The sequence below is a fragment of the Lissotriton vulgaris genome, chromosome 9 (assembly GCF_964263255.1).
Source record: "Lissotriton vulgaris chromosome 9, aLisVul1.2, whole genome shotgun sequence".
Lineage (NCBI taxonomy): Eukaryota > Metazoa > Chordata > Amphibia > Caudata > Salamandridae > Lissotriton > Lissotriton vulgaris.
Genome location: NC_141697.1, coordinates 333,700,670 through 333,725,750, shown reverse-complemented (window position 1 = coordinate 333,725,750; position 25,081 = coordinate 333,700,670). Strand labels below are relative to the sequence as shown.

At 44.7% G+C, this 25,081-nt stretch overlaps 1 protein-coding gene across 4 annotated transcripts in view; it reads right to left on the bottom strand.

Moving 5' to 3' along the window:
* TTC7B (tetratricopeptide repeat domain 7B) overlaps positions 1-25,081 on the bottom strand; it is a 1,385,350-nt gene that overhangs the window by 869,967 nt on the left and 490,302 nt on the right. For all 4 annotated transcript variants that reach the window (XM_086937670.1, XM_086937667.1, XM_086937668.1 and 1 more), the window contains exons 8-9: positions 18,840-18,903; positions 15,737-15,874 (exon numbers count right to left, since the gene is read on the bottom strand). In XM_086937670.1, the coding sequence (XP_086793796.1) occupies positions 15,737-15,874; positions 18,840-18,903 (202 nt within the window). The remainder of the gene's footprint in view (positions 1-15,736; positions 15,875-18,839; positions 18,904-25,081) is intronic.

The window sequence follows — 25,081 nt, the reverse complement described above, 5'->3', positions numbered from 1 at the left end:
CGTAGATGTATGATGCTACCGCCAGGTAGATTTCCTTCTGGTCTGTAATGTAACAGAATATTAGCACCTTTCTGCAGCATCATATATTGCATTTAGAGGTGGGTAGAACTCGCAGAGTTTCACTCCATGGAATTCCGCAGAGTTACAAAAAAAACTCAGCAATATTGTGTGGAGTTCCTTCTAGTGGGCAGAATTTGGCACCTTGTGCTGATTTGTAGCACCAGCCGCTATTTCTGCACTGTAAAATCAGTGCAAACGGCGCCATGAGGCGCTGCTTCTTTCAGCGGCTCGAGCAGATTTTCTACTTGAGTGGCAGCTTTCTCAATGCGAACGGTCATGATTTGCAGCGACTGCCTGTGTTGGGAAATCTTGCGGGAAGGTGTTCTAGCACCCGAAAATCAGGCTCGGGGACGCAAGAAAAAACTCTGTTACGCAGCAGCTGACGGAGTTTTGCCGGAACTCTGCATTCCAAGCAGAACGTAGAGTGGGCAAACTCTCTGAATTCCGCCAGCGGAGTGAAATTTTCACCCACCCCTAACTTTATATTAAAAACAGGGGACATAGGCCTTATTTTAAAAAGTAGGTTAAGCGACACAGACCAAAGCCAGAAGCTTGTTTTATTTTAAATACTATTGTTAGTTTGAAGGCACTGCTGTTATGTTGAGAAGTGATGATAAATATTACAGCCCTGTACTGGCACTATCCTTGCCGACCCTACTCCTCTTGGCGTTATGTTACAGCTATTAGAGTAGCCCCGTCACTTACTGATTTATTCCCCACTTCTTGCACCTTTAAAGGCCCAGACAGGATAGCAATTACTGCTCATGCACAATACTTCGAAAGGATAAAAGCAGGTCCCAGTTCAACCTTAAAGGGGCTTCCTGTGTCTGAGAGGGGGCCTCACAGCTAATCAGGTGCTGTTACACAACACTGACAGCCAATGAGAGGCCAGAGTGGGAAGTAGGCTCTACCTGATATCTTGTTAGTAGTAGTGTATAAGCTTCAAGAGTGCCCGGGTGTTTGGAGCAAGGCCAGAAAAAAATCTGCCCACAGCACTCCAGCTGGTGAGTGAGGCTGGGGAGGGTGCCTCGTTATACCAAGGGGATCTTGCAGGTCCATCGTCCTGCAGGAAAGTCTCTCCCTGATAGAGAACAATACAAAAAGAGGTAGGAATTTTCATGTTTGAAAATCAAAAATTAGCACAATGATGACAACACCAGGAATGAGATCACATAACTGTTAGCCCATTGATAACATCGAAGGAATATGTAAAATATATTTTTTAAAGGCGCTTTAAGTTTTTTTTTATTCAAACTGGCTGTATTAGTGTTCGTTTTACAAATTCATGTATATGCATATTAGAAGTAAAACAAAAAAACGTTTTCTCACTTGCATATTTTCATGATGATTAATATAAATACTGTTCTTCATGCCCAAATTTATTTTTAAATTAACTAATTTGATCAGACATTGCCAAATGGGAGTGTTCTCATATATTTAGCATAGTATCCCACTAGTGTTCATATTAACCTCTTCCATGCTGATGACAGAACGGTTCCGTCATCAGCATCGGTTGAGCTGTGCTGATGACGGAACCGTTCCGTCATGACTCCGCCCGCGCAAGGCGGAGTCAGCACAGGCGGGGAATACGCCCCGCACGGAGGGGGTTAAAAAATCATGAAAATATGAAAGTGATTAAATGTTTTGCTCACAAAACATACATTCCTTTAAAACAGTTTACAAAGATTTTTAAACCAAATATTGATACGGTTTTGGTATTTATTTAGTAAGTGTTTGGAGCGCCTTTCTCCTGCGCCTTTCTCGCGATGCCATGGGCCAACACCTAGGTGATGTCATTGGCGTGCTAATTAGTGGTTTTCAAAGCTGAAAATCCCTACCCCTTAGGACTTTGGCAGGTATAAAGGTACCGCTGATTAGAGGTACTATAGTTTATAAAAGCATTTCACAGATGCCAATTCCTGGCACTGTCTGACTGGGACACAATATAGTCCTGAACACCAAAATAAAAGAGGCCTCAATTAGCAAAGTAGATAGCTAAAAAGGGGGGCAGGTTTGCAACTCTGGGTAGTTTTGAACTTGTAAAGACAAGCTGTACAGGTGTTTGACAGGGTATGGAATCCAGCATAGGATTTTGCTTCCTGCAGGCAATATTTGATTTAATATCAGGGAAATCAACAGTAATAACCAACCCAGCAGACATTCAAACAGGCCCACAAACAGCCAAAATAAGCACTGGCAATGCCAAATAGGTTTGGTTATACAGGAATGTTGCATGGTAACGTGAGACATTACAAGTAAAAAGCATGGGACTTGATATGCATTTGTGTGGAAGGAAATAACTGTAGAATACTATTGGTGTAAGCTAAAAGGTGTCAAGCCAGACCTAAAACTCTATGTAGGTTAATGACTGCCCTTTTTCCATCTGTGCTGCTGACAGAGAAAAACCACATAAAGGATCTAGTTAACCAAACACTTTAATAGTATTGCAATGCCGTGTGCCCCTGAAAGTTCAGGGTAAGGCAGCTGGATAAATAAATATTTTTTTGTGTGGAAGCACACAACTTCTCCCTATCAAACATTTACTCTTGGCTACAAACATGTGGGCGAAGGTGCAACCCCTCTCCTGGGGATTCTCACATAATTGTCTGGCAACAGCTGCGCTGTGAAGCCACACCATAAAAACTGCCCAGGCACTGACCTACAAGACAAGCCCATTGAGCACTGCCTGATTGCCCTATAAGCTAGACTGACCTTGATTCCTGGACATTTTAGACTAATCCTACAGTTAACAGGCTATTGGAAACAATGGCTTGGGATGCAAAAGGTTTAAATAGACAATTTTTCTAACTGCAGGGCCAAAACCCTCAGCTAGGCACCACAGTTTATTCTGAGTACTGTGAACTTGGACATACTAAACTTAAGGAAAATAATTTCTATTATTAAAAGAAGAACTGCAATTTTATTAACAATTTACATAGGAGAAACAAGATATCCTGAAGAACAATTGGTCTTCGCCAATTAGCCTAGTGTCAACTTTGCCTCAGTATACCCAATAATCAGACCAGCTTCACATCCTCTTCACCATCCCAAATAAATATTGTCTCTTTTTCTTCATGCTATTGGCAATGCTATGGTGTATATTTGCAGTGTGAAATGAACTGGCGAAATTAAAATCTTGTTATGATCCAACAAGGACAGGATCCACCTTACATTGGCAGTTGCATAGATTTGTCATCATCATCATCAAATAAGCTTTATTTGATTAAGAAAATAATCATAAAAGCACATTTAAAAGAAAGAAATTAGTTAAACAGTACAAATTCTTACATGATAATAGTCATTCTGCAATTAAAAACAGCCTTTAAAAACAATGTAATTGATAAAGTGACAAGTTCTTCCCCCAGAGATTGCATAACTATAAAAGCTAGGCAACATTGTCTCAAACCAAGTGCTCTAAGTACCGGGAGTAACCATCTTTTCCTCTGGACTATATAAAATTTGCAAAAGAATAAAACATTTATGGTGGATTGTGTAGATAAATCGTCACATAGACAATTAGACAGCTGCCTAGTCCAATCATTAATTACTGGGAAACTAAGTAACTTGTGGACAAGGCCCATCCTGAATCATGTTAATAAAAATCTTTCAAAATCAGAGCTTACATAGGTTAAATACGGCTGTATCTTGAAAGTAGTCAGAATATTTTGGTGGGCGGAAACTGAATTTTTTTTAATCTCTGTATTTAATCTAATGTTTTCAAGGTATTGTAAGCAACTGAGTTTAAAAACCTTCCTCTCTATTTTAGTTAAAATAGTGGGGTTATCAAAATATTCTTGATGGCCGAATTTACACAGGAATTCCTTGACGTACTTGAGCCATCCTATTTGTGAAACCCCATCTAGCATAGATTGTCATGAAGGTAGCCATGGCACCCTTCAGCACCTTCTGGCAGGGTGCACGAAAAGTCAATGGTCACTGAAATGGGCGGGTATTGTTACAGGTACTTGTTGTCCTTGATCTTAAAGAATCCGTTTTTGCCACCAATATTACTACGGATCCATAAAGGAAAGAGAATGTTAAGCTCCGTGAATCATTTACCCTATGACAATACCCTTAAAGGTTTTACAATCTTAATGATTCAATAAGGAATTATTTATGATAAAAAAATGCAGATGTTTTATTTATGACATTTATGATATCCACGGAAACAGTTCGTATTATTTTAGTTTAACTCTCCTGTCACTGTTTTTTCATGATGAAATTACATCTACTTAGGTTCCAGAAGGCCGTTATTTCAACTGCATTTTGCTTTACTTAAGCTGTTTCTTCTGGATGCACTGAAAGGTACATACATAGAAGTACTTTACTGTTGTAGTGGATTAACATACTTTGGAATTGTATGAACTAAAGTCCTGGGTTGATTTGCAGGCTATTGTGGACAGTCCACAAAGTCAGCGGATTGATGTGCTCCAGTACCCTGGCAGAATGCTGAATGGCAAGATCAGAGATCAGGGCCAGTAAGGCAAAGATCTCTTTGCCTCCAGCAGTGCTGCAGTATTTCCACTAAAAGCACTAACCTTTGATGAGCTGGCATCATATTTAAAGCACCCATTCAGCAAAGCTTTTTTTAAAAATCCAAATACAAAATTCTAAGCAGGATATTATTTCTGGAAAATAAAAAATCAATGTCCCGAAGCAGGAGGTTTTCCCCCAGCGTGGCGTGGCGTGTCTTGGTTTCTAGTTTAGGACCGCCAGCCTTACCTTGGCGGTCCGGGACAGGAAAAATGTTCGGCAGACGACCACGTCAAAAAGGTCAGACATTCTGCTACAAAGTGAGCAACGTCCAAGTGACGGACAGCGGACAGACTGACGGCAAAGGTTGTCACTGGCAGAGCCAGCGAACGCTACGTACTTGGAAGCACCGCACTTCACCCAGTAAACAGAGCGGTGGAACAGCCAATTGGACGGACAGGACATACGTACTACATCTGCCAAACTCTTTCTAATTAGGAACTTACTGAAATGAAGTAGATTTGGAGAGCTGCAGAAATAAGCATGTTTTGTTTATGTAATCATTTGTGGCTGTTTTTGAGTTAACAGAAAACAATGCAACATTACAAGAAATGAAAGAGTGTCAGGGAGAGTGCATTATCTGCAGGTGAACCTTGTACCAAGCAGGTTACTTCACAAGGCCTGGTTGGTGCCTTTGTATTCATGAATTATTTTGATAGCACTAAAAATATGGACATGATTATCGCCTCATATTTTAAGAAAAAGGGGTAACCCTGTGTCCCTCAGAACCTGGGTAATTAATGGTTAATAAAACAAATGGTTCTGTCGGGTGAAAACCAAAAGTGATTTTTAGAATATTCTTGACTCTATTGGAGGAGCCCCCTCTTATGACAACGCAATTCAGAACCTCACAATTAATGACTTGAGGTCTTATTCATTGCATTTCCATATTTTTATGAATTAAAGTCATTCAGTTATTCCATGAGTACAAACAAAAGGACTGTCAAAGTGAATTCATGTGCAAAAAAGTGACAATAGTGAATAGTGAAAAGAGACTTCCTATATATATACAGTGAAGGTTCAAATCTATACAATCAATATATACATATATACACAGTTATTCTTTCCAAAGCCGTTCTTGACAAATTTCTAGGGATTTTCCAATGTTTCTTTAAGTTTTTAAAATCCTAGATGTCAAAGGCCTGTTGTGGGGTGTCGACTTTTCGACCCTTCTGCGCTTGTGTCTAAAGTCGCGGCGGGTCTTTTTCAAGACAGAGGTGTGTTGCACAGCAGTCCAATTGAATAGCAGGTCGTGTTGAATCGCCTGTAAGGACTGTGGCCCATTGGCCGTAGAATCCGTTTGCAATGAATGTCGGAAACGATCACTGGCTCAGAGGTCCCGGGATCTGCTGCTATTCAATTGGACTGCTGTGCAACACACCTCTGTCTTGAAAAAGACCCGCCGCGACCTAGAAATTTGTCAAGAACGGCTTTGATAGTTGCAGAGGCGGAGTGGTGTTTGGGGATTCTGCCCAGGAGTCTTGCTGCTGAGTTTTGGATTATTTGCATTTTATTCAAAACTCTTTCTTGTGCATTCAAGAACAGAGCATTGCAGTAATCCAGGGTCGACAGTACCAGCGAGGTGACCAGTGTTTTGCCAGCTGATTCGGGAAGGAAGGGGAGGATTTTTTTGATTAGTCTCAGTTTATGAAAAGCTGCGGACGTAATCTGGTTAGCGTGAGGGAGAAAGGTGAGACAGTCGTTGAAAATGACTCCGAGATTCCTCACTTTGCTAACCGGCTCAGGGGGAGGGCCCAATGACGTGGGCCACCAACAAGAGGACCATTCCGGGGTCAGATGACCAAAGATGACTACTTCCGTCTTGTCGGAAATTAATTTTAGGCAATTGGAAGCCATCCAATTCCCAATTGCCAGCATGCCCTGATTGAGGTCATTGGCTTTTTTATGGCCATCATTCTTAATGGCCAGGACCAGCTGAGTATCGTCCGCATAGGAGGTAAGGCTCATCCCATATGCACGAATGGTATTGGCAAGGTCCGACACGTAGATATTAAAAAGTGTCGGACTAAGGGATGAGCCTTGAGGAACTCCACATGGCAGAGACAGTGTGGAAGAATGGAAAGAGCCCATTGTAACCACCTGAGTCCTATTGGCCAGAAAGGAGGCCAGCAGTTTCCTGGCGTTGTGTTGAACACCAATGTTTTCGACACGGTCGATCAGAGTGACATGATCGACCGTGTCAAAAGCTGCCGACAGGTCAAGCAGTAATAAAACTGCAGTGCCCCCAGCATCCCGGATTGATCGAATATCATCCGCGGCTTTAATCAGAGCCGTCTCCGTCCCATGATATTGGCGAAAGCCAAACTGGGAGTCGTCGAGAAGATGATGTTCCTCTATAAAGGCCGAAAGTTGTGAATTCATGGCCTTTTCAGCTATTTTTGCCAGAATTGGAAGGTTGGCGATATGGAAGAATTAAAGAGCTATCGACCTATCAAGATGAGTTTTTTTTAATGGTGGTTTGATAAGGGTCTGTTTTAATGTGGCTGGGTAGTTACCTGAAGCGAACATGGAGTTGCAGATAGAGGTGATGACGGGAAGCACCACTTCAATGACAGGAAGTAACACTTTAAGAGGACATGGATCAAGAGCGGAACCCGATTTTATGGTGGATATAATGTCCGCGACCTGAGAACTGGAGATATCTTTGAACTGAGGGAGGGTGGGTCCTGTTCGAAAGGTTGTCGGCGAATTAGGGGTGGAGTTAATATTATTAGCGAAGGCGGAGTAGATGTCATTAACTTTGCCATAAAAGAAGTTAGCCAAGTTGTCGCATAGCGACTGAGAGGGTGGAGGGGTTACATTGGGAGAGTAACCGGCTAACTGCTTAGTAGTTTCGTACAGTGCCTTATTGGAGTTTTTAGCTGGTTCGATTCTGTCGCTGAAGAACTTTTTCTTAGCCTCGCTAATCATGGATTTATATATAACCAGCATTTCCTTGTACTTGATTTTGGCCTCGGCAGAGTAATCTTTCCGCCAGTGTCTCTCTTTATTCCTGCACTGTTGTTTCTGGTTTCTTAGTGCCTCTGAATACCAGGGGGCAGACGGAGCAGATCTATTACGAGATCGTTGTTTAAGAGGGGCCAGATGGGTGGCTGCGGAGCCCACCCATTCATTGAATTGTGTAATGGCGATATTGGGATCGGCTGATAGGGATGGGGTAGAATTGGTCAGAAGAGTTTTCAGGCTAGCAGCGTCAATATCGTTCCAAGCCGGAAAAGGCTCACGTGGGGTAGAATGTTGTTTAGGAGAGCCGGAATCATGAATTGTCAGTGATGCCAAAATGACATAATGATCTGACCAGGTGATGGGTAGGATTTGGGAAACATGTAGCTCCACTAAATTAGTGAAGATGTCGTCCAAAATATGGCCCCCTTCATGTGTGGAGGATTTGACCATCAGTGGGAGACCAAAGATGGACATATCAGCTAAGAAAGTAGCTGTGTCCTTGTCCTCGGTTTTATCAAAGTGAAAATTGAAGTCGCCAAGGACGGTTAGGGAGCTGTCCAGGGCTAAGGATTCCAGGATGGTCCTGAGATCTGAAATAAATCCAGTCCTTGACCCAGGGGGTCGGTATAATAGGATCCCTTTAAAGTTAAAGGATGGAGTCAGTTTGATGGAGAATTGTAAGGCCTCACATGATGATAGAGAAATTGGATTGGTTTTGATAGTAAATGCATCACGTAGGAAGATTGCAATTCCACCGCCTTTCTTACGCTGTCTGTCCAATCTGTGGATAGAGAAGCTTTTGGGAACTGCGATAACTAGATCTGGATCAGACGAACTGTCCATCCAGGTTTCGGTCAGGAATAAAATGTCAACTTTTTTGTCCTCAATCAAATCAGCTATGTCCTGTTGGTGTTTATCGAGCGACCGAACATTAATGAGGGCCCTAACGTACGATTTATGAGGTTTAGAGTTAATGGTGAGAGAGGGTTTAAACAAGAAGGGTATAGAGGATTTACAGCAGGGGCAGATGTGGGCAAAATCTCGTGCTAGGAGCAAGGGGTCAAGTACCAAGCATGACTGATGTTGAGAAGGACGCAGCTGCCGGAGCATGCTTGAATTGTATGACCCTCGTGTACTCTCGGGGCTGAACCAGGGGGGGTGGCCCTGGGCCCGGTCCAGGCGCGGATGGGCGCATACGGGCTTGCCTTTGGCGCGCCGCTGGCGCGCCCGCTGCGCGGACGGGCAGGTCTGTTGTTTTTATCCATGATTTGGGGAGAGTGGGAGGAGGGTGGGAGGAGCGATCACCTAGACCGGCAGCCTTCCCCTGCCCAAGATGGAGGCTAAAGTGGCTGGACTAGGTTGTCAGCGCCTAATAACGGCGGCGCTGTGTCAGGCAGGTCGGGAAAGCCTTGGGTGAAGCAGATCTCACACCAAGGTGGGGATAAATGATTTTAAAAACTGCAGGCTAAAATATATACAGGTTTTAAAAAACGAGTAGTTATTAATCAATCACTCGCGCTATTCACAGAGGTGCACAAGAGAGTGCTGAGATCCCCCGGCTTCCGCCTCAGGGGTCGATTAAGCAGAATCCACGAGGGAAGTAGGAGACGCCCTTAAGTATCCTGGGAGGGCGGGAGGAGCGATCACCTAGACCGGCAGCCTTCCACTGCCCAAGATGGTGGCTAAAGTGGCTGGACTAGGTTGTCAGTGCCTAATAACGGCGGCGCTGTGTCAGGCAGGTCGGGGAAAGCCTTGGGTGAAGCAGATCTCACACCAAGGTGGGGATAAATGATTTTAAAAACTGCAGGCTAAAATATATACAGGTTTTAAAAAACGAGTAGTTATTAATCAATCACTCGCGCTATTCACAGAGGTGCACAAGAGAGTGCTGAGATCCCCCGGCTTCCGCCTCAGGGGTCGATTAAGCAGAATCTGGTAAGCGAAGTAGCTAGCCTCAGATTCCTTACCTTTGAGTTTTGCCAGGTATCAGACAGGATTCTGCAGATTTTTGTGTGAGCAGATGCTCAGTACGCATGCAGGTGACGTTGATTGGCTCTGCGAGTCGGACGTGCCAGAAGTGACGTCTGCATCACCTATACATGTGCAACCTCGGCACGAAGACATCAGTTACTTTTCATGACTTTCCATGCTAGGAGCGTGGAGCCATGAAGTATACTGAAATTGAATTGTTTAGAACAACTAGGGCCCTGAAAGAGATCAACTCTGACCCTAAAAACCTGTCCGCACTGCGGTGAGGATTGGGGGGTCGATAAGCAATCTGTGGCTAGATCATGTCTCTACCAGATTAGGCGTAACCGAAGGTAAGATCTGCGAGGCATTGATGGCTAAGTTTGTCTGCCCTGGCATTCAGGGAACCTGCCAGGTGTTGAACCACCAGGGATATGCCCTGATGTTCCAGCCATGACCAGAGACACACAGGGCCTCTTGAAAATGGGGCCACGACCCCAACCACCCCTGTTTGTTGTAGTGGTGTTGTCATGAACACCTGAACCAGCTTTCTCTTGATGGATGGAAAAGCTTTTAAGGCCAACAGAATCGTTCTGAGCTCCAGCAAAGTTGATGTGTAGTTTGGATTCCACCAAAGACCAGAGTCCTCTGATCTCCACCTCTCCCAGATGGTCGCCTCATTCCAATAGTGAAGCATCTGACACTAATGTGTGATCTGGTTGTGAAAGGGAGAGGGCTCTAACTCTGACCCAATCACGGATGGTCTGTCACCACTGCAGATCCTGTGCACTTCCCTCTGAGATCTGGAACAAGTCGGAGAGATTTCCTTGGGGATGCGCCCACTGGAACTTCAGGTCCCATTGCAGAACCCACATATGCCAGCTGGCATGTGTCTCTATCAGGATGCAGGAGGGCATGGGACGAAGCAGCCTCAGAGTCAGTCTCACTGAAATCCAGGATAGAGGCTAAAACATCAGTATCATATCCTTGACTCATGGCTCGGGATGATAGGCACGAAACTGCACTTTGTATAACACAGCTACGATGAAAGGAAGTGTCTGAGAAGGAGATAGGTGTGACGTCGGCATGTTTATGGTGAACCCCAGCAAAAGCAGGAGATTCTTAGTAGTCGGGAGGTGGGAGAGGACAGTCTGGGGCGAGCCCATCTTGAATAGCCATTCGTTGAGATAGGGGAAGACTGGGACCCCTAATCTGCGCAGATGAGCTGCAACTACAGCCATTAAGTTGGTGAACACCTGAGGGAAGCTGGCAAGGCCAAAGGGAAGCACTGTGAACTGAAAGCGATTGTGGCCTACCATGAACTGCAGGTAACGCCAATGGGCAGGCAGGACGGGAATGTGAATATAGGCGACCTGCAAGTCCAACGCTATTGTCTAGTCTCCTGGGTCTAGGGCAGACCAGACCTGAGCCAAAGTGAGCATTTATAACTTATCCTTTTGAGGACGTAGTTGAGGGCTTGCACATCTAGAATAAGATGAAAGCCCTTGATCTTTTTTGGGACCAGAAAGTAGCTGGAATAGCAATCACAAACTACTTCTGGCGCCAGAACCCTCTCTACGTCTCCCTTGGCCAAGAGAGTCCTGACTTCCTCCTGAAGCTAGTTCAGGTGGTCTTCCGTCAGCTGGTCATAAGTTGGTGGCATGGAGGGAAGGTAGTCTCAAAGGGGAGGGAGTAGCCCTTTTGGACTATCTAAAGAACTAACCTTTCCGATGTGATGTTTTACCAGTGGTGGAGGGGATGGCTGATCCTGCCCAACTGACCGCCCGTGGTCTTGAAGGGCCAGATTAGGAAGGTTTCGAGGTTGCAAGGGGAGGGGTGAACTGATTCAACCTCTGGCTGCCTGACCTACAGGATCGAAAGGAGTTGCGCAAACGGGTGCGCAAAGGTTGATGAACTTGAGCGGTCTTGTGGAAGGGATATGGCCGGCACAGATTAAAGCCCCTTCCGTGGGCATGAAAGGGGCGAAAAGCAGATAGGGACGGGTGGTCACTGAGAGCCCGAAGAACTTGGCCATTGCCCATGATTCCTTAAAGCACTCCAGGGCCATGTCTGCCTGGTCTCCGAACAGATGGGTGTCATCAAAGGGTTTGTCCATAAGAGAAGCATGGACAGCCCCAGAAAAGCCAATTCTCCTCCGCCAGACGTGGTGTCGAACAGTCACCGTTGATGACTTCACTCACCCCAGCAAGTCAGTGGTGACAAGCCCACAACGAATGGTGAACTTTTCTGCATCTCTCCTGTCTGATACTGTTTGGGAGAAAAGGGCCTGGGCCACCTCCAGGACCTGCAGCAGCACTTGCGCAACCATTTCTCACAAGGATTGGGCGTAACCTCACAATAGGCAGGCAGTGCTCACTGACCGCAATGCAATGCTAGCGGAAGAAAATATCTTCTTGCCCAACTATACAACCTCTTAGATTCCCTGTACGGGGGTGATGAAGGGAATGCGCCTTGTGAGGTAGAGGCTGGATCACCAAGCTCTCGGGGGTAGAATGGTTGTTAAGGAATTTTGGGCCGCCCGGAGCAGGGCGATGGAAGCAGATGGTTGTCCTATTCTCAGGAGCCCCTGTGCAGGGCTTGGACCAGGTTCCCAGAAGGACATCAGTAAAGGCTGCGTTGAAAGGCAGGAGGGGTTCCAAGGAGTAGACACCCCGCTGCAGAACCTGTACCAAGATATTCGTCTTGACTTCCACCAAAGGGAGCTGAAGGTCGAGGACCTCAGCGGTCCATTTCAAGACCATAGCATATGAAGCTCCCTCCTCTGTAGGCATGGTAGAAGAAGAAAGCAGGCCAGAATCTGGCGAGGTATTCAGTCCACTGGCCTCACCCAATTCCTCATACCAGTCCATTTCGTGCTTACCGTTTTATTTTTCACTGCCCTCAGTCCAAGCAGTGGTTGATGGCGGGGCATTGCTGCTAACTGGCAGCAAGGGAATGGTGCTCACTCCCCCAGTTTACACTGCGCAAGTCCCTTTGGCTGGCCGTCTTGCGCAGTGCAAACCTATCCACCTAGCTGTCTCGGATAACTGGAGCATAGAGGCAGTCCGATCCAGCCAATTCTGGTGCTGCTCTCATGCTGGTCATCTGGAGCATGAGAGCAGCGTCGGGATTTGCAAGAGGGAGTTGTCTGGGGCACCACGAGGTGCAGTCGCACTGACGGCATGCCAGAAGAAAGAATAAAAAGACAAGAGGAGAGCAAAGCACAGGTAAGTACATTTTCTTTTTTTTTAAACCTTTGGTCCCCCACCGGGTTCGGCTCTCGGAGCCCTCCACATCCATTCAGTGTTGATGGTCACTGCCCGCCACTGCATGGCGACATAGTATTCTGTAAGCTGGGGTCGCTTCTCCTCCTGTTAAGGCAGTGAAGCACAGAGTCGACTGAGGCACAGGTTTTGCAAAATGAGGCCTAGAGCGTTGAGACTCCTTTGTCATGTCAGCCAGCCGACGAGGAGAAGTTAAAGCATGCTTCTACTTCTTGTATTACTTATGCCTCTTACCTGACCGACCTGACGACTTTGAGTGGGAGGATGAGGATTTAGGACTCCCGGAGTGGTGCCCGGACATTCCTCTTGACCGGGAGGGAGAACAAGACCTCTGAGGCGAATGGAATGAAGCCAAGCGCTAGGACACAAGCAGCTTTAGAGACTGCTCTCTCAAAGCGTTTTAGACACCAGAGACAAATTAAGTGTCGCACCGTTTGAATCCAGAAGTCTTCTTCAACATTGGAAAAATCTACACACCAAAAATTGTTGACAAAATGTCGATAAAAGAATGTCAAAAAGTGACAGAGGGTAGCTGTCTTCACAGACCTGCACTAGCTGGCGTGGAAAGAAAAAACTGACATCAACTCGCCGAGGTAGCACTTATATAGATGATGCAGACGTCACTAGCGGCGTGGACGACAATGTCACGAGGAGCCGACCAACGCCACCAACCGGCATGCAGGGGTATTGCTTGAGCAAATGTCTTTTGGATCCAGCTGGACACCTGGGAAATTCTATGGTAAGGAATCTACAGCTAGATGTTTCTATCAGATCTATATGTTCCTTGTCACAGTGCAAAGAGGTTTAAATGAGGAACATTTATTTGTTTTGACGGTAACAAGTGAAATCCATCAGCTAAGGCAGAGAACCCCTTCTCCCCTTTTAACAGTATTCTAAAGCATTATTTGCAAAGCATTTTATGTTAGCACACATATTATGCAAATGCAACCCTTTCATGAATGTGTTTACTACACAAAATAAACATTGTGGAAGGAAAAAATAGAAAACTACTCCAAGCTAATGAGTCAAATAAAGATTATGTTATTCACTTGTATTGAATTTATACAGCCCTATGGCAAATTGGAAGTGCTGATAATGCGCAAGTTAAGGAAGGGCAGTACGTTAAAAGGGGAAGGAAAACGAGTTGCACAAGAGGATAGAGAAGAGAAAGAAATGTTACTTATAATCCTGGTTATTCATCATAGTTGTAGTCACGGCATTCATAAACACTACTTCAACCAATGTAGAAGTCCTAGAATACCAATATCTAATTAAATAGGTACTTTACTTCTAAAAATAATGTATAAAATAGCGCCCTGAGAGGATACATCGTTTGAAAATGCTTCACCTCCCTTCTTTAAAAGAAATTGGGCAGATTACAGCAGGGTTACAACGGAAACTGTATCAGGATATATCATTGAAACAGTATCTCAGATTACAGTGGCAATTGATAGGTACTTCGTTTAGAGGCTATTCGGATTTTAAAAGTGTGAAACCCTTTCCCATTCTCATATGTTTCTCAGGAGGTTGACTAGTTTCATTGAGGATTCCTATATTGGAAAACGAGGACTTTACGTCAGAAACGTTTCTTTCTACAAAATGTGTTGCTTACTGAGGTTTACAAAAATAACTAGAATAGAGGTGGAGATGCTAACATACCCAAGTAAAAGGGACAGAGAAAAAGGAACATTAGAAAAGAGTACCTGCTATTTAACTAAACATAATCACAGAAAAGCTAGGCTAAGTGAGGCACCTGGGCTGAAGTCCGAGTTCAGAAAGTACTGTCTCTAAGTGGCATGTACTGATCTCCAAGTATGTGTTCTGCATATTTGCTTTTGAACAAGGGATGCTGTAGCTGCTTTTCCACCTTTAGCATAGGACTTTAGCTTCCCGGAAAGTGCTTTAGTGGCCTTCTCGTAACAGGTTACAATACAAGACACAATCCAGTGGATCGCTTGTATGTTTCCAACACTGTGCAACCGGAGCTACCACAGATAATAGTTTAGACTTGCTTAAACATGGGTTTTGAAACCTTGCTACTCACTGCTCTGACCTCAGAGTAGCGAAATAACACGTTTTATTTTATTTTCTGCTCTGATGTCAGAGCAGTGCAATTATGGCCCCCTGAAACGAGTGCTCTGATGGACGGTGAGCTGCTGCATCCTCCAGGTGTCCAGAGGCCATGGTGAAGCAGGGTCTTGCTGGTGGAGTAGTTGCACCACCAAATGCTGTCTACCTAGATGCCCACTGAAGGAATGGGCCAATTCTGCACAAGAGATTTGGCCATGCACTCTGATCATAGTCTTGAAGGCGGACTCTCTGGAGCTGTTTAGTATGTCATAATTAATAAACTGTGTAGCTTCTTTCTCCATGTGAATCTATTATGCTACCGTGTGGTATGAGAACACGTGTGGGTACTATCACTAAATACACTGATCAACAGAACACACCTATTTAACTGAGTTCATAAATATGAAGTATTACAAATGAACTGGGGCCATTTTGCTGAAAGAACATTACCAGCTATTTAAGAGAGAGTAAACAGATAGGACCCCTCAAGCCTGACAGCATCCATTGGGTATAATGCAGGCCCCTGCAGCCCTATCAGCCCAAGGCGATGAATATCTGGGGCCCCTGATCACATGCTTGGGGGGCGGTTACCCTCAAAATTTGTGTTACACTACTGCTGCCTCTTCAACTGAGACTCAATCACCTCACAATCCTCCACGGTGATCTATCTCCTGACAAGGAGCACAAGCACAATGATGGGTCTACATGCACAATATAAAGAGGGGCCCGAGTGTCCCGTATCCCACAGACATTACTTTACCTTGGGCTGGTGGGAGGTTTGTGCCCCCTGCGCCCGCCCCTGCTCACAGGTTAAGCAACAATGACAGAATTCAAACTTCCGGGCTCCGACCTACCTCTGATAACATTTCATATTGACCTCGTCGCCCCAGAGCGATAGTCAGAAGGTCGTACACAACAGTGGCGCTCTGCAGACTGATGAGTCGGTCATTCTTGTGCTCTGGGATTCTGCTCAGCACTGCATCTCTATTCGCCTGGGAAGAGACACACAAAGGGTTCAGTCTGGCACCTAATCACATAAACACAGCGCAGGAATAGTTTAATCAAACACAACTGTAACAGGGCCATCGTTTCTCCCAAACTAATATCCTAAGATGCCTGCAACGGTTTCAACCCCGTCACAAACCACAAATATTTCATTCAGAAAAAACTGTTGTAATCATTTCAGACGAAGCCTGTATGCATATTCCGTATCATTGACTTCAAAATTATATTAAAACAATATATTTGACACGTAGCTACAACGTGAAATAAAACAAAGCTCAATATAATAAAAACATTTTGTTCACATGAGCATCCCTTTTAATCAGTACATGGAGGTTTTCATTATAGAACGGTTAGCGCTTTCATCTTCTAAATATGAAAGAAAAAAAAATTAGAACACAAGGACATAGAAAAAAAACGGCTATGCAAATAGTAAATGTTCTTACATGAATTGATTAATTAAAATTTTCCAAATATTGAGGTGAACTATCGTTCTCTCAGTTTAGGTCAAACAAAAAATATCATGCCATACATTTTGTAACCGCTGTAAAACAGAGAACACATTCTCCCAGCTTCCCTCAACTGCCCTAATTGAAAAGTAATCTAGCCGAAAACTACAGAAAATTGTTCGTACTACTTTGTCAATTAGTTGCCACAAGTATCCTTGCATGGGGGGGGCAGTTGGTTTCCAAATATGCGTCACAGTTCTGTAAATTAAAACAACACCGACAACCTATGAAATAGCTCCGCTAATTTAAGGCTTTGAGCTAGGGCTTCTTGGGGATAGGTTTCAGCTAAAATCTGATATTCATTTGTACGCCAAAGAGCATTACTTGCCTTCAATGAAAAATAAAAACAGGTTTGAGCAAGTAATGTTCTATCATGCCTACGAGTAAAGAGGATTGCTTTGATGCTGATAAAGAGTAACAGAAACTCTCTACAGTTGCATATACCGTTGAGGAAAACAGGTCTGACCCCTTTCCGACCAGAAAACTTGCACCGGGGATGCCTAACGCTAAACAAAAAGGGTTTTCAAAACTTTAGGTCGATCTGCCTCTCATTGAATATACATCTTATCTATTGGGCACTCAACTACACATGACTAATAAGGCTGGGAGTGTGGCTTCAAGACTGGCTTAGCTGGAACCTGTAGCGTGATAAACGTTTCAAACCGCTAAAGCACATATCACAACCTGCAAAAAGATCATGCAAGTCCTACATGGTAAAGACTCTGGATCCTCAAAGGCCAAGACGTCAATTGCTGCACAAGTTCTTTGTCAACCTCTTGCTGCCAAGAAACTATGAACATATTCAAAGCGATGAAGGTGAAGTAGAGACCGGACAACGAAGATGGGAGCATAGAAACATCCTGAAGCAGTGATGTCCAAAGCTAGAGAAAGAGATGCTCAAAGTATGCCTCATCATGCCTTTGGTTATGAGGAGGTCATCAGCAAACCCACAGAGCAAGTTCGTATTTTTCATTGATAATGAGGAAAAAATACAGGGCGAGCTTTGGAGGGAAAGCTAGGGAGCACAGGACAAAGCTTGAAGTGAGCAATTCTTCGCCAGCCCAGCAGTAGGCAGTACGTATTGGGAAGGCAGGAGAATATCCAGTGGACTAATTTGGATTTTCTGCACAACTATGAATTGTTGTAGAGCTCAAAATGTCAGCAGCAGAAGACACACTGGAGACTTTTCACATTGCCAAATCACTAACTCCCGCAGATAGCTTGCGTCTCAGCTACAATGTGGCCCTAGAGCTGGGGTTATTTCAAACTGGGGACCAAACCCAGCTGGGGGTATTTCAAACTGGGGGGCCAAAACCAGGTGGGGGTATTTCAAACTGGGGGGCCGAACCCAGCTGGGGGTATTTCAAACTGGGGACCGAACTCAGCTGGGGGTATTTCAAACTGGGGACCGAGCCCAGCTGGGGGTATTTCAAACTGGGGGGCCGAACCCAGGTGGGGCGCCAGACTCCAGCCAAAAGGAGCATTATGCTGATAACACTGCTTTGTTTTAAGCTGAAAAAAATGAGTGGCAGTAAGCAGCTCGGTAATGGGTCATAACTAACATCTTTTGTCATTTATATCCTAGCTGGGAGTACTTGTGAAAAGGAAAGGGACTCCAAATATACTTCAAAATCTCCACTCCCATTTCTAATAAACACACTGTGGATTATCAGTAATGCCTGCCTGACTAAAATAGTATGTTTGGCAATCATGCATTGATTGCATTTTTAAAAATGGTAACAGAACTTAACTGCAATGTTTAAATAAGTCTAGACATGTTAAACGCTGCCAATTTAATAGGGGACCAATGATTTATTTTTCCACGTGGTGAGGCGGGTGGGGGAGGGGGGAGGAGCAGTTTGGAAAAGTTAGAGCAATGATGGGAGAAAATGTCTACTCCAACCACTCCAGTCACTGCTAGACAACCAGGAAAATGGGTCCAAGAAGAAAGAACAGACTTCCTGAGGGCTTAAAAAGACTATACAAACCAACGCAGTAATATCATGAGAAAGAAAACTGGATAAAAAGACTGTGTCCACTCTACTTTTTTTTGGTAACTGCCCAGGTGACTCCCACTGCTTCATGACAAGTAAATGTAGTTAAGCTTGCAAGCTGGCGCTGCAGAACAGTGACAGCTGTAGTGACAGCTGTTGTGCCCGGGTTACTGGATGCCAGTTTAGCGTCCTGGCATTAGGAGAATGCTCAGGACCCCAAGCACATATCTCACAGGGGAGACGCTCACTGCAGAGGTGATGTGCTCAGCCTGTGCGAGACATGGGGGATGGGGGAGGGGCGTTAGAGAGCTCAGCCGCTCAAGCTTCTCAGAAGGGATGCTAAAATCCGCTCCCCAATGCCCTGTCCATGGTCACCTCTACTGCTACTGACAGAGTTAAAACAGATGTCAAGAGGGAAGAAAGCAACACACACTATCACCCTTTCGTCTTACCATAGACTCACTAATCAGTAGCAGAAGTAACGCTTCTTCCGTGTTTTCCTTGGGGCAGAAATAGCTGAAAGAGACAAAACCCAAAACATTCAGTTAACAATGATGCATTAGAGCGTGTGCGAATTAGAAATGCTTAGTTTGCAAGTAGCAAGCAATGCTATTTGTTATCATTTCATTTTTTAACAAATCATTGCTCTTTTCGGTTTTGCTGTTTTAAGAGGTATGTGATGACGGTAGTCTATAACCGAAGCTTCAAAGATCTCTGGGATCAAGCATGTCTAAAGAAAGGGTAAAGTAGTCTAGCAAAGCCACACTGATGTAATCCTCCAAGGCTGTACAACCAGGGCACGAGTCGGGGGTACAGAGGATGGCGTCCACCCACTATTTTCACAGGGTGGACGCCGTCCACCCTGCCACGAAGTTCGGCCCCACAGAAATATGTTGAACTTGTCCTAGTCTAATTTCAGGCACTGGGGCACGTTTATCAGCTCCTGCACATTGTCTACTTTCCATTCCCAGCAGCAACGTGCAGGCATCGAGGGGGCTTTTATTCCACCTCCAGCTATGCCATAGATAAAGACATAAGTTAAGGGGTCATCAGGCCTCCTTTTGATCCAGTATCGGACTGAGGCGGCCTGGAACCTCACACTTAAATACAAATGCAACTGAGAGGAAACAAAAGCTCACAGCTTGTTATCTCTTCAGAGGCACTTAAGAGATGGATGCTTTTTACTTTGCTTGGTTCCTGTATATAAGTGCATGCACTGTAAGAATGTCAGATGGGTTGGTCTGTCCCAGTATTTACACAAATAATTTAAATAGCACTATTTTATTTCTTTTATAGCACTACTCATCCCAATGCCCAGTATTTACACAAATAACAATTTAAATAGCACTATTTTATTTCTTTTATAGCATTACTCATCCCAACGCAGAGTGTTAGAGCGCTTTACATGACATACACATTATCCATTCAAGATAAATCATGTAAGTGTGCAAATCAATGTACAAGATGTGTTACAGGAGAGTCAGGGTTACAAGGTGTATGAGTCAAATGCCCTTCATAGCTCACTGTGGTCTACTAGAAGGATTACAAGTTATTAACTGCAAGTAACAAAAGGATCTCTGTGTTCAAAGCGGTAATCAACTTACCCATCTACATAAAGTAAAAATCTGTGATCAGCATGTTACATGATGTGCTTTGCAGGACAACCTTTTTTTTAAAAAAAACATGTTTTATTGCATTTTCAGTTGACATATGTTATAACATACACATATCAGAGCACTATTGCACATTTATGCTCACAGCATTGTATAAGATGCACACCATGTGTGGTGCGATAGCAAGAATATCAAACCCGAAGAAGGTAGAAACAAAATAGAGGTTCAACAATTCCCCCCAGAACAGTGGATGATTATGTTTTGCAGGAGACAACTTAATCTTCTATACTACTTTGATTAACATTTGGGACAACACAAAACACAGATCTCTCCAACAAATGCGTTACGCTCCAAAGTTATCTCACCATTATTATTCCCTAGGCACCTTTGCAGCAGATGACTTAATCCCATAAAATATTTTAAGATGCAGACTTTGCAACCAATTAAGCAGAACCGATCTACTACCATTCTTTTCCTTGTTGCCAATTTCTTTGTGGCAGGGTTTAAAAAAAAATATTAATTGAGGCCCAGATTTTGCATCCGGATTGCGCCATTTTTTGGCACAACCCCAACTCCAAATCTCATTTGTGAAATATCATAATGCACTTAAATGTACTCATGATGCACCTGATAAACATATGTGTGAGATCTTAGTATCTGATGTCACATCTTGTGATGTCACTTCCAATGAGGTCACTTCCTGTGATGCCAAGTGGAATGTCACACGCCGTGACGTCATGTGCTGTGATGGTACGCGTCATGATGTCACTTGCATACTGCCTAACTTGGTCAGCCCCCCCATTTCTTTTTATAGGACTTGTGCCCTGTGTACAACAACTGTTTCTTGGGTAGCACCTTATTGTATTGAATTGCAATTGCATTTATATGACTCTTACTATCCCTGATGAGGGGTTGAAGCACTTTATGGAGAGTAGCACCCAAGAAAAGTAGTTAATCTATTATTACTGTTGGTCATTGGGTTTTGTCAGTTGCTCTCATGAAAATACCATTCCATGCATTTGCTCCAGTTTCATTGTGGTATATTATTATTAATAGGAGTTAGGTGTGATCATTAGTTGGGCCCATGACGGATCTTGCAAACAATTGGTCAGATTAAGAGCCTGGTGGAGAGTAGGTATTGTTAGGTTGTAGGGACAGCTTTTTAAAGAAGGAGAGGATGTGATTTATGAAATGTGAGATCAATGTGTAAAAATACAAAAAAGAGGTTAAGCGGACAGATGAGCGACTCAGAGAAGCCCATACCCAAGAAATAGAATAAATGCAGAGGACTGGAAGTAAGGAGAGGGTCACTCTGAAGAAAGAAGGGAGAGGAATAAATTGGATGTTGTAAGTAAAAGTCAATTTTTTTAAGCAGGGTTTTAGGAGTATAGCACAGAACTAATTCCAGTGGGTTGTGGAGAGCTTTGCATGGATCTGGGCATTTTACATTTCCAGGTGAGGTTACAGGAGCATGGGTACACTTTTATTAAGCAGAGGACGGGCAGGTTATATCACAGGTACAGTTAGACAGTTTACAACACATAATAAATTACAAAATTTAGATAGGTTACCTAATTTACATTGTTTACATATGGATTCCATGAATGGGAGAGATCAGATGGGAGATGTAGTGAAAATAGAGTTTTCGTCTGAAGATTAGAAGTGATAGTGGTCATCCTTGTGGGGTTTGAGTAATTTCAGGTTCGTGGTTAGTGCTGCAGTGGTGCAGTTTTTATTTTACTAAAATGATATGTATAATACTCTGCCGTACAGGAGCTTTCTGCCAGCCCTCTTCATCGAGAAGTCTGTTGCTGTCATTCACATTTTTCTTCCACCCTCTACGACATTCAGTGCGGCCTGCGGGGATATGGGTCAGCCCACTTCAGCTGTTGCCTGAATTCACGCGAGTGATGGCATTCTGCTCCTGGAGGAGAACCTCCACTCAAAAAATACTCCCTTTCCATGACAGGAACTATTCTGGGAATGTGTGTTTTTTATTTAAAATAAGCTTTATAAAAAAAAAACAAGCATTTTCAAAGCTAAAAGGTTGTCAGCCAACGCCAGATCTAATGGCTTAGCCATTGCTTGTTCTGCTAGGCAGTCACATTTATGTGTGCGCATGGCGTTGTACATGATCAATAAGGATTTGAATTTGACGATTATTGGTACAGAGAGTCGGCACAGTTGATGTAGCCATACTTTCATTCTTCAGTGATTAGTCAGAGGCTCACACATAACACCACACTGAGTGGTATAATTGTGAAGTTACAGAGGCAACGGAAGCCTTAGCTTTGACTGTGTAGGTCAGAACACATGCTTGTACAGTCGTATGGGGGCTAATCAGGAGCAAGGGTTTTGTTTTGCATGGGAGGCTGATATGTTACAAGACTGTGAGGGCATTTTCAAAGAAGTGATCTTTGAGGGAAAGCCTGGGTCATTGTAGAGGGCAGTGGATTAAAATAGGCAGAGAGGCAAAGAGTGGAGTTGACCAGTTATGTTTTGTTACCACAGCTCACAGGCTCGTTGTTGATGCACGAGGTGGTAATCTAGATATCAGATCGCAGCACATGCCTGCTCCATTGGCCTATGCCCTTGGCAGCACGTCAATCTGCCACTGTGCCCCCTGCTTTAAGAGCCTCGCCCACCTTACGGGCATCCACAGCCAATATGACAGAGGAATATCTATTAGAGGCGGGCAACTGCCTTTACAGCTTGCCACAATGACATATGTGCACTGATCAAACCTCCGCTACGTACCTGTAACTGGAAAGAAGAGGACTGCCCTGAAGATAACAGACTGCAGCGAGCACTTGGCCATCACTAGCTCCTGCCTGCCCCGGCCTCCCCGGGCCAGTTCTGTCCGGATCCTCTGCAACAAGCACAGATCAGATTCCACTGCAGGGGATGGAGAATTGGGATAGTAGGAAGGAGAAGGAGGGACCTTGTTCACGAGCCCTCTCTGACAGCCTGGGCTTGTTTAACTTCTTCTCATGCCGGTGAACAGTGTGTATGCTGCGGCTTGACGTCCGGAGTGAAGTGCATTCAAGGCTTGAAAGTACACAGTTCAGGTGAGCGGGTCGGCTGGTGGCTCGAGCCTGTCTACCATATTCTGCTTCAATGGCGTAGACAACACATGAACAGAACTAATTCTAGGCGCTGTGACCCTAGTCAGTGGAACGTGAAGGTTCTCATATATTATGATGATTTGAACCCATAGCTGCTTGTTCCGAAAGAACAAGTTACTTACCTTCAGTAACGATGTATCTTTAAGAGATATATATTAGTTATAGATTCCTTACCATGGAATTACCCCCAGGCATCAGACTGGATACAGAGAATTTTTCTTCAGCAATACCCCTGCATGTCGGTAGGTGGCGCTGGCCAACTCCTTGTCCGTCATCGGCATTGTGGTCGCCGGGATGAAGTTGTGGTGCCTACTTAAAAGCCGCCCCTGCGCACTGATGTCAGATCTGACACGACTTTCCACGCCAGATGCGCAGAGCCATGAAAGACACTGACCACTGGTGCACTATACTAGGATCCTGCAAGGGAGTCCCTATCCCTAGAAGTCAGTTGGCAGAGTAACTTGTTCATCTGAAAGAGACTATTAGTTATAGAATACTTACCTTAGAATAGATACACCAGCAATACCAACCCCTGAGGAAGGACAGCGGGCCAAGTTCACACCAGAAAGTCCTGGAAGACAGAACGGGCAAAGTAGCCGTCGTTCCGGACTTGACTATCCAGGCAGTAATGTCTGGTGAACGTGTACATAGAAGTCCAGGAGGCCGCACAGCAGATGACGATGATTAGAACCCTACGTGACTAAGCAGTAGTTGCGGATATAGCTCTAGTGGAATGAGCTTGCAGCCCGCTGGAAGGTCCTTTTTAGCCGTAGCATAACAAATCTTTATACAAAGGATGACCCATCAAGAGAGGGCCTCATAGAACGTACAAAGCTGGGCAGGGGCTGTTCCTGCTCCCAGAAAACTGGGGAGGCGTGGAGTCATCCCTGAGTCAGGCGCCAGAGACAAAGCATTTGAGCGACAACACTCTGTGTCCCGTGTCACATCAGCCGGTCGAAGGGGAGGGAAGGCGAAGAGCGACAGTGCTTCTTCGCCTTCTTCTTGTGCTTTGACTTACCCGAGGAGTACGAAGACTTGGACGAGGTGTGGTGGCTTCGCGACTGGTCTCAGGATCTTCCCCTCGAGCGAGATCGGGAGCGACGCAGAGCCGACTACTGGGCCTCCAAAAGCTTTGAGGACCGGTCCCGCAAAGAGTTCGGGTTCATGGCCCGACAGTCGGAGCACGACTTCGGGTGATGGTTGCTCTCCAAGCACCAGAGGTACATGAGGTGCAGATCCGTGATGGACATCAGCTTGTGATGGGATTCACAAGGCTTGAATCCGGTCCGCTGATGGAATATCCCTCGAGCATCAGGAGTCGAAGACTCGAAAAAAGATGTTGACAAAAGTTGAAAAAAGTCTAGTAAAAAAATGACTAAGGGGCAAGCTCACTCTGGATCTGCGTTAGGCTGGCACGGAAAAAGAAAGAACTGAGGTCAGCGCACATGGGCAGAGTGTAAGTAGGCACCGCAACGTCCTCCCAGCGACGATGATGGATGAGAAGTCACCGACGCCACCTACCGACGCGCAGGAGTATTTCTGAAGAAAAATTCTCTGGATCGAGTCTAACGCCTGGGGGTAATTCGAAGGTAAGCAATCTATAACTAGTAATCTCTTTCAGATACTACAGATACTAAATTCTCTCCTGCTCTAATTTTATATTTTTACTTCCACCCCTAGTCTCGCGCACTTATAGCAACAGTGTGTACATTTCTAGTTTCTTAGCTGTTTGAATGGTTTTCTGAACCTTCAGGAGGAATGATGTGCCTTTTTACAATCCGGCTGCTCAGGTACTTACTGTAGCGTACACAGAATCGCAAGAGCTGCACATTCAGCTAGAGACATAATGTAGCTCAACCGTGCAGCAGTGGAAGCTTCGCTAGGAGGACGCCTTCTGGGAGCTTGAGCCCCACCTTCAAAGAATCAGTAATTGAACAGTGGTGGCTCCTTGACTAT